The sequence below is a fragment of the Acanthochromis polyacanthus genome, chromosome 23 (genome assembly GCF_021347895.1).
Source record: "Acanthochromis polyacanthus isolate Apoly-LR-REF ecotype Palm Island chromosome 23, KAUST_Apoly_ChrSc, whole genome shotgun sequence".
Classification (NCBI taxonomy): Eukaryota; Metazoa; Chordata; class Actinopteri; family Pomacentridae; genus Acanthochromis; species Acanthochromis polyacanthus.
The window spans coordinates 22,325,233-22,335,558 of NC_067135.1; the positions used below are offsets into that span (position 1 = coordinate 22,325,233).

Genomic DNA, 10,326 nt, shown 5'->3' on the forward strand with positions numbered 1-10,326 from the left:
CATCTAAGCTCGTCTGTGATCGATTGCTGTACTTTGAGGAAAAGAGGGAAGGATTGAAGATTCAGGTTTCCATGCAACCACCAAACAACCACCACTTCTCTCTTTCTTTTTACATTTGTAAGCAGAAGTGACGATGATTTTTCAGTTCTGACAGTTTCAGTTAATGTTTTCCACCTTTTTTCACATGACTCTGACTCGTCTCTTTCCTGTGTTTGTGCATCAGAATATAAAAGTCAGTTCAGTGCTCAGATAGGCTCCAAGCCAGAGGAACAATTGAGTCAATGTTTGGGTTTTCTTGGGATTTCTTGGGATGATGCTTTTTAAAATGATTGATTTATTTCAAACCACAAATATGAAACTAACAAAGGTGGCGCCGTGATTTATTCAAGTGATTTGACTTTTCAATATTCCAGGAATGACAGAATTGGGTGTGACCGCGGAGAATTATTGAGGAGAAAATATTTAGGAATGAAAAGTTCAGCCCAGTTTAACGACAGTGCTATAACACATGACAATAAACCAATGACGAGACTGATACAAATCTATTAATGTTTGATTTGACATCTTGCTCAATTTAAGTGTTAAAACTGCTCAGTTTCTTCTGTATTTGTTGATGACATTGAGACACACGTGATCAGTCTGTCAGCAAATATCAGATTAAATGACAGAGGTGGAGAGGAAGAGGTTGCACTGCAAAAAAAAAACCCACAAAAACACAAAAAAACACACAAAACACACACAAACACACAACACACAAAAACAACCAAAAAATACACAAAAAAGATACAAAAAAATGTACAAAAAAGTATGAAAAAGCATAAAAAAATTTAAAAAAACACACAAAAACCTACAAATAACACTGAAAAACACACACAAGAAGACACAAAAAACACACAAAAATACACAAAAAATACAAGCACATGCACAAAAAAGTACGAAAAAACATAAAAAAATACACAAAAACATACAAATAGCACTGGAAAACACACACAAGAAGACACAAAAAACACACAAAAAGGCACACAAAAATGCTCAAAAAATGCACAAAAACACAAAATACTCAAAATGCACACAAAACACAAAAAATGCTAAAAAACACACACAGAAACGCACAAAGCAACCAAAAAAATACAAAAACAGTCGAAAAACGCACACAAAAGCATACAAATAACACTGAAAAACACACACGGAACATACAAAAAAATGCTTAAAATAACCACACACAACAGGAACACACAATAAAACACACACAAAAGCATGCACGCTCAGGCTCGTGTGTTCCCTACCACATAGTAGAATTGCATGTCTGCTTGTCCAGATCTCATGTGCACAGCTGGAAGTGTTGATGTGAGCGGTCCATCCAGCAGCATTAGTCAGGAGTGTGAGTGTGTGTGTGTGTGTGTGTGTGTGTGTGTGTGTGTGTGTGTGTGTGTGTGTGTGTGTGTGTGTGTGTGTGTGTGTGTGTGTGCTTTTATGAATGTGTGTTTATGGGTAGCTTCAGGTCCAGATACTCCAAATATCCAGGATGTTTGAATTCTTCTGCTTCTTCTCCTGCTGCTGCTCGTTTCTCTGCTCCCTCCTGCACTTGACGTTATTGCTCCCCCCTCTTGTTTCTCCCCCCCTTCCTCCTCCTCCTCCTCCTCCCACAGCCCTCCCTCTTACTGTTTTGGTTCCCTCTTTCAATCCAGTTTTATCTCTCATCTACTATCCCTCCTTCTTTCCCCTCTGTACATCTCATCATCCATCATCAGGTCTTCTTTGTTTTCTAAACATTTAAAGCGAGGAGGAAAAAATTAGTGAAGCGTCTTTCTGTGGCTTTCTCAGTGTTGATTGCAAATTGCTGTTGGTTCTTCCTGCTGTCTGCGATTGTGTGTGACAGATAACAAGGCGTGCTCTCCGCTGTCAGAAACAGGAAGAGTGGAGTTCAGTAGTTTTGCCCCGTGTCTGTGTGCAATTACAAGTCTGGGTTTGTGAGGACTGGTTAGGGTTGTGGGACATTACGGAAAGTGAGACTTGGTTTGAGGAAACAGATTAGAATGTAAATGATTCTCCTCACAAAAATAGGTTTGGAAATATGTGTGTGTGTGTGTGTGTGTGTGTGTGTGTGTGTGTGTGTGTGTGTGTGTGTGTGTGTGTGTGTGTGTGTGTGTGAGGGAGTGAGTGTGCATGTGTGTGAGTTGGATCAGAGAGCAAAGCAATTAAACTGAAGCATTTTATTATGAAGCTGTTGCAATAATCACTCTGCTGAATCAGCTTACACACACACACACACACACACACACACACACACACACACACACACACACACACACACACACACACACACACACACACACACACACACACACACACATCCACACGTGTACTTGTTGTTATCACACTACTTTCTTGTCCCACCACTAAAAATAAATGTATAGTTGCAAAAAAACAACAACTCAAATTTACTGATATAGACAAATCTTTTAATTTGCAAACCTTATTTTTATGGGTTGTGTTGACAGATACAGTTACAAAATTGTGTCAGCCTTATATTGTCTGTAATTCAAACTCAAAATTCTATAATAGCCGATTAGTAATTTTTACTCCACCAAGGAGTTAGAGTACAGAGGTTACAGTATCTGTCTTTCTGTCTGTTTGCAACATTACTCAAAAACGCAATAACAGATTTGGATGAAATGTTCAGGGAAGGTCAGAAATGACACAAGGACCAAGTGATTAGATTTTGGCAGCGATGTGACTTATAGTCTGGATTCACAGATTTGTTAAATATTTCTGTATCATTGCAAATAACGGGGCTGTAACTATGACAACAAGTAAACACTACGTCTGCAGCCTGCTGACAATCACACGATTGTGAGCCTACTACAAATACACTGCTGCGGACTTATGACAATTTATCAATTGGAAATGATACAAGGAACAATTGCTTAAATTGTGGGGGTGTTTCCGAGTCCCATTAATTCCCGCAATTTAGGTCACATGATTCACTGTCCGTACATAATGTACACATGCATAACACACGTCTGTGCTCAGCACAAGGTCATTTTGTTTGTGGGTACATCTGTATTTAATGACCACATTCTACGGTGTCGTGACTTCTGTCACAAATGTATTTATTTGCTACAATTGGCTTTATTACAAGGGGTCCTCGGTTTACAACGTCCTCGGTCTATGGCGTTTCATCATTACTTCAGAATTGGTTATGTGGGGCTAGTTGGCGAGTGGAGCAGATGAATACTTCTTCACGCAATGCAATAAGACAGCTTTGTTTGCATTCGCTGTTTGTATGCCACCTTGGATTGTGCAACATCTTCTGTTACTTTGTTATTCTGCTGTTGTTGTATTCATATTATACTCTGTTATCTTCTTGTAAAATGACTCTTACATGCATGAAAGTCATTGGTATTCATGACTTTTCCAAAGAAGTGATTGATATCGTGATGCACATAATGGCTTTGTTTACATTTTCGCCACAGTTCCGACTTGCAGTGCATATCGACTTATGTCGGGCCGTAGAAACGGAACTCCAATGTAAGTCGAGGGGCGCCTGTGCACCTATAAATCGCTTTTTCATGCCACAAGATACATGGTACAGGTTACAGGTGCTGGCCGGAGTCCATTAAGCACTGTGAAGGACTTGTCATGGTGGCCCCAATACACCAAACTGCCCTCCTCCTGTGGTCACAACAGTATGAAGTAGTAGTAGCAGTACCTGTTTTCTCACCTTGAGTTCAGGATTTCGAGACCCTTTCTCTATTTTAACATGCAGTTTGGACTAATAAGTAAAATATCTTTGAAGGTACCGTAAAACGGGTCTATAAGGGACAGCTGGGTAATAAGGGACATTTTTCTTGAAAATGTTTTAAATGTAATTCTGAGGTTTTTATGTTGAGCAGGATGCGGTTTTGTGTTGTTTTTTAAAAACAACACAGCTGTGTCAGCTGGGACAGCTGTCCCTTATGGCCCCGTTTTACGGTAGAGGAAAAGGTAATTCCCCTAATTCAGTGTACTTTGTTGGTTGAACATAATTTCATTAGGAGTATAACTCAGACTCATGTGCACTGCACTGTCGTCCCTTGTAACCCAGTTCTGCTGATTTTAAGAATAGACAACAAAATGGACCTTATGTTTTGTAGAAAGTACAAAACTGGCATTACATTCATTTCCTGGAGAATTAAGTCAGAGTTATATTTCTACATTTATGACTAGTTGTACTTTGGTTTTGGATCTCTGAGGCTGTATTCTAGTCCAAGGTATCTTAAATGTTCTCAGTTCAAGTTATCTACACTGTCATTTTTGGAAATCTTAAGTTGGAACGAGGCACAATGGTGCTGCAGGTATCTCAAACTCTAATTATGACCAGTCAGAAAGTAATTACAGACACATATCTCAAATTGAAGTTATGACTCAGTGAAATGCCGTTGCAGATATCTGTATGCTTATCACACACTGTGGCAAAGCATCTGACAAGACATTTCCTGTCAGAGGTTGAAGTTCTTGCTAATTTGACCACAAGCGTCAAATGAATTAGGCTTTCCACAAACTCTTTTCCGATAAGCTCTTCCTGTTTCACAACAATTTCTAGTGGTAGTCCAGAAGCCTCACATTAGCATTAAATCAAACTGCATATGGCATGGTTTGAAAGATCTGCAGCTAGCATTTTGACTGGTAAATACAGAATTACAGAGATCTCTTAACTATTGTTTCTGAGAGCCAGCATCACCCTGAACTCTCACACGTCTCGCACCCAGCCAACAATATAGTGTAACTGTGCAATATACACCACTACCTCATTCACTGCTATTTATATTCACTCCTTATTTATACTGTATATATGTACAGTGCCTTGTGAAAGTATTCGGCCCCCTTGAACCAGCGTAGCCCTACTATCCCCATATGTTAGCTTCTCCTTTCTCCTTCAAAGTAGATTGATTTTTAATCTTTACTGATCACACATACAGCACATATCAGACTGGCACCTATTTATTTCTGTTATCCCAAAGGTGTATGAGAGCCCATTGGCATGGAGAACTTCCTGGTCCCATAACCAGTGTCATTTACACTGATGACTCTTGGGACAGCAGCTATACATGACACTGGCTGCTGCTGAATCTGGTGCAAAATAATGACAAATTCTTAACCCACAAAAAAACATGTAAAGTACATGACAAAGTAAGTCAAAGCAACAGCTGACTTGCTCATTAGTTAATATATATAATCAGCATAACTACATTTTACCATCAGAATTTAATGCATTATAAGGGCTTTATTACCTATGAAATAAGGTTTGCGTCTTAGTTGTCGAAGCTGAATGTAACATTCAAAGACATAGTGACTTCTAGCATAGTGCTGCTTGCAAACATAATTTCCAAAGCCTTCTCCCTTGTTATGCAGTTTGGGTTTCTAAAGACTTGGCACTATATTCATTTTATGTTGAAGACACTGAAAGTTAAAACAGTTGAAGGCTATTTAAAATGGAGTTTTTCTACAGAATGCTTTAAAATTTTGGATCATTTACTTGTAGTTACAAAAATATTACTAAATGTTATTTCTGTCACAACTTTCAACAATGGAGTTACTTAAATTAAGTAAGAGATTAAAAGAAAGACAATTAAATATTCAGATCACAGCATAAGATGTTGGCTTAAAAATAGAAAGTAAAAACACCTTCAGTGCTGGATATGGTAGCCACTTGTCAATTACAGTGCCTTGTGAAAGTATTCGGCCCCCTTGAACTTTTCAACCTTTCGCCACATTTCAGGCTTCAAACATAAAGATATAAAATTTTAATTTTTTGTCAAGAATCAACAACAAGTGGGACACAATCATGAAGTGGAACGAAATTTATTGGATATTTTAAACTTTTTTAACAAATAAAAACCTGAAAAGTGGGGCGTGCAATATTATTTGGCCCCCTTGCATTAATACTTTGTAGCGCCACCTTTTGCTGCAGTTACAGCTGCAAGTCGCTTGGGGTATGTCTCTATCAGTTTTGCACATCGAGAGACTGAAATTCTTGCCCATTCTTCCTTGCAAAACAGCTCGAGCTCAGTGAGGTTGGATGGAGAGCGTTTGTGAACAGCAGTCTTCAGCTCTGCCCACAGATTCTCCATTGGATTCAGGTCTGGACTTTGACTTGGCCATTCTAACACCTGGATACGTTTATTTGTCAACCATTCCATTGTAGATTTGGCTTTATGTTTTGGATCATTGTCCTGTTGGAAGATAAATCTCCGTCCCAGTCTCAGGTCTTTTGCAGACTCCAACAGGTTTTCTTCCAGAATGGTCCTGTATTTGGCTCCATTCATCTTCCCATCAATTTTAACCATCTTCCCTGTCCCTGCTGAAGAAAAGCAGGCCCAAACCATGAGGCTGCCACCACCATGTTTGACAGTGGGGATGGTGTGTTCAGGGTGATGAGCTGTGTTGCTTTTACGCCAAATATATCGTTTTGCATTGTGGCCAAAAAGTTCGATTTTGGTTTCATCTGACCAGAGCACCTTCTTCCACATGTTTGGTGTGTCTCCCAGGTGGCTTGTGGCAAACTTTAAATGAGACTTTTTAATAGATATCTTTGAGAAATGGCTTTCTTCTTGCCACTCTTCCATAAAGGCCAGATTTGTGCAGTGTACGACTGATTGTTGTCCTATGGACAGACTCTCCCACCTCAGCTGTAGATCTCTGCAGTTCATCCAGAGTGATCATGGGCCTCTTGGCTGCATCTCTGATCAGTCTTCTCCTTGTTGGAGGTGAAAGTTTAGAGGGACGGCCGGGTCTTGGTAGATTTGCAGTGGTCTGATACTCCTTCCATTTCAATATGATTGCTTGCACAGTGCTCCTTGAGATTTTTAAAGCTTGGGAAATCTTTTTGTATCCAAATCCGGCTTTAAACTTCTCCACAACAGTATCTCGGACCTGCCTGGTGTGTTCCTTGGTCTTCATGATGCTCTCTGCACTTTAAACAGAACCCTGAGACTATCACAGAGCAGGTGCATTTATACGGAGACTTGATTACACACAGGTGGATTCTATTTATCATCATCAGTCATTTAGGACAACATTGGATCATTCAGAGATCCTCACTGAACTTCTGGAGTGAGTTTGCTGCACTGAAAGTAAAGGGGCCGAATAATATTGCACACCCCACTTTTCAGTGTTTTATTTGTTAAGAAAGTATAAAATATCCAATAAATTTCATTCCACTTCACGATTGTGTCCCAATTGTTGTTGATTCTTGACAAAAAATTAAAATTTTATATCTTTATGTTTGAAGCCTGAAATGTGGCGAAAGGTTGAAAAGTTCAAGGGGGCCGAACACTTTCGCAAGGCACTGTAAATAGACTGTTTTTTCTCTAAGATTTCCTGGCACTGAAAAGGATAAGCTCTGCAATCTCGTTATACATTGTATTGTATAATGACAATAAAGAATATTCTATTCTATTCTATTCTATTCTATTCTGACTGGTCAGAAGGACATTTATATCTGACATTTTGATTCTGGATGGTGAATCCACTTTCCAGAGGCATCTTTGTATTTAGCTTATGCTCACTATTGCCCTTGTGGAGTAGTTCTGGGTGGACATTAATTTCAATCTGTGGATCAAAGATGACAAAATGTACATCATGTGATGAGTTTGACAACATCTATGGATCCGTATAATCAAGGCTTAATACTGGCCTTAAGCCAAGTCTTTATAATCATGTTATTTTTTTTATAGAATGTGACTATAAAAAGATTCATGTCCTCACAACATAAATGAAACATGTAAACACACACTCACACCTTTAAGGTGCTTAAGGTTCATGACTTTCACTAATACCTGCATAATGTAATACATTATGTGTATTACAACCCCATATGAAGTATAAAACTGTCATGTTATCATCACTGTAATGGATCAGACTCCTTTCATTAGATTCTGTTGCACAGTGAAGGCTTAAGAAAAAGTATTTTATGTTCATGGATGGCAATTTTCCGCGGATCCGCGGATTTCCGTCAATTTAATTTCAAATTTAAACATTTCTGTGAATCGTCTAAATCCGTTGAGAAAATTTTAGGAGGGGTTAGGTACTCGGCGCTGCATCGTGCATATATTATGTATGCACGATGCAGTGTGGACGTCCGCGTTTAGATACAGCTGTATAGTAAATGCTGACATCCGCGCTTACGATAGGTTGCGGATGTCCACGCTGTATTGTGCATACATAATACATGCACGATGCAGCGCCGACGTCTGTCCGTGTTCAGCGCTCTGGTCAGAAGGTGATTTCGGTTGCATTGCGCGCTCACTTCCGCTTTTGATGACGTATCGTGCTCAGACAATTAATGGAGGCGTCGTTAGCTGCAGCCCTATAGCATTCTTTGTCACAAATTCATGGGGGCGTGTTTGACTCGGATATTTGGAGATTTGGTATCATCTTCAGCGGAATAATGAGATTTTTAACGAAGGATCAGGAGTCATCAGTCACAGAAATTGACAAAAGTGTCAAAAATAAGTTCCGATGGGAATGGCTTGAGAGAAAAGTCATTGATCATTTTTATCAGTCTAAATGACTTCTATTTTACTATAAATCTCTCAGCTTCGGGGGATCTCCGCCCCCTGGCCCCCCCTAAGTCAATAATTTTCAGCTGAAATCAGAATTTCCTGTTGCCATCCGTGTATGTTTGGTGTTCATTGCTTTCTGGTGAAATAAGAGCAAAAATGTAAAAAACCCCAAAAAAACATAAAATTTGGGTCCCCATGTAGCTCAATGGGTTAAGCGGGTGAACCACATATATGCGCAGCGGCTCGGGTTTGATTCCTGCTCCCGGCCCTTTGCTGCATGTCTTCTCCCCTCATTTCCTGTCACTCTCTCACTTAGCCTGTCAAATAAGGCCCCAAAAAATAATATAAAAAAATGCAGAAAGAACACTCCTGTAGGAAGAACATTGCAGATTTTTGTTGCTCACAATGCTTTTTTTTTTTTAAATTTCAGCATATTCTAGTCCTTATTATGTTGTTATTCTTGCACCTAAGAAGACAAATATTGAAAAATGATTTTATCTTAACTAATGGGAAAAAGTATTAACATATTAAATATAACCACTGCTGACTCACTAATCCAGGGAACTATTTTTTTTAATTATATAGGGAATAATCATCATTAACTGAGGTAGAGATATGAAATCTGTGCACCAAACCAAGCTTCCAGGGTTGAAATGAAGATCTATGACACTTTTGATGTTGTAATTTATGATAAAAACAGCCATTTTTCTCACTGCTTGTATGCAAATGGAACGTATGATATATGTATATATATGTTATTTATTAAGTATGCTAGCAGTAGAGTGAAATTGCACCGTGTTGTTTGCATACTTGTATATAATAAATAATTACTATTTCTTCAGAAGGTTGCACTGACATCCTTCACCCACTAGATGGTACCACAGTCCAACAAGAAAACGACCAAGTGGTGAAACAGGAAATCTGCGTGGCTTTGTGTTTAAAAAGGAAGGATGCTCATTTCCACCTGCAGGCACAAACCTGTGAGGACATTTCCCACACTCGCATACTAATCTTCATTAAAATCCTGAGGAATCAGACACAGCAGCTCATTATGAAAACTAGCTTCTTCCCTGCAGCTGTAAAAGCTTCCACACTCTTAACGGAAACACAGGTTAAAGCTAAAACTCTCTCCAGGCTGCAAAGCTTCATGATCAGTGTGCAGCACCAATCTAAATTTGCACATTTAAGGAAAACTCCATCCAAAGATCCTCCAAAATGGCTTCATGGATCACAAATCTTTGATCAGCACATTCAGCGGCTGTTGGGGTTTTCATTTTCATCAATAGATGATTAGCCACGATGAACATGTTGCAGCTTTTTGTCTTCAAGGATACAAGCGAATTTATAGCAATCAATATGAAGCTAAATTTCTGAATAAATGAAGTCAGTTCACCAGAAGTAAGTGGACATCCCTGTGCAGATCATCTTGGACTGCTGTTTCCTTATAGGTGCACTACATTAATACAGATGCTTTAGCTCCAACAAAACACATTTTATGCACAGACCTAGATGCTAGATCTTGCTTTGCTCACCTCTCCTTCATCTCCATCCTCTGTTGGAGTTCATGAAGCCTAAAATATAACTTTTATTTCCCAGAAGTTCTGAAAGGTGATGTAAGCAAACTGTAGGTGCACATTTATCACCCCGAGTTTCACCTTTTTAAAGCCTGCAGACAATGTTTGGCTACAGACTGAGCAGGAGAGTCCAGGAATGCCTGTATTTTGTCCTCATCATCTCACTGTACATTGTACTTACATGATGAACTCCAAAATCGACCAAT

General features: G+C 39.1%; 1 protein-coding gene across 1 annotated transcript in view; it reads right to left on the reverse strand.

Annotated features, from left to right (window-relative positions):
• Nucleotides 1-1,422, reverse strand: part of arhgap36 (Rho GTPase activating protein 36) — a 106,758-nt gene extending 105,336 nt beyond the window's left edge. The window contains exon 1 of the mRNA XM_022213021.2: nt 1,287-1,422. Coding sequence (XP_022068713.2) covers nt 1,287-1,370 — 84 coding nt within the window. The 5' untranslated portion in view covers nt 1,371-1,422. The remainder of the gene's footprint in view (nt 1-1,286) is intronic.
• Nucleotides 1,423-10,326: the final 8,904 nt, after the last annotated feature.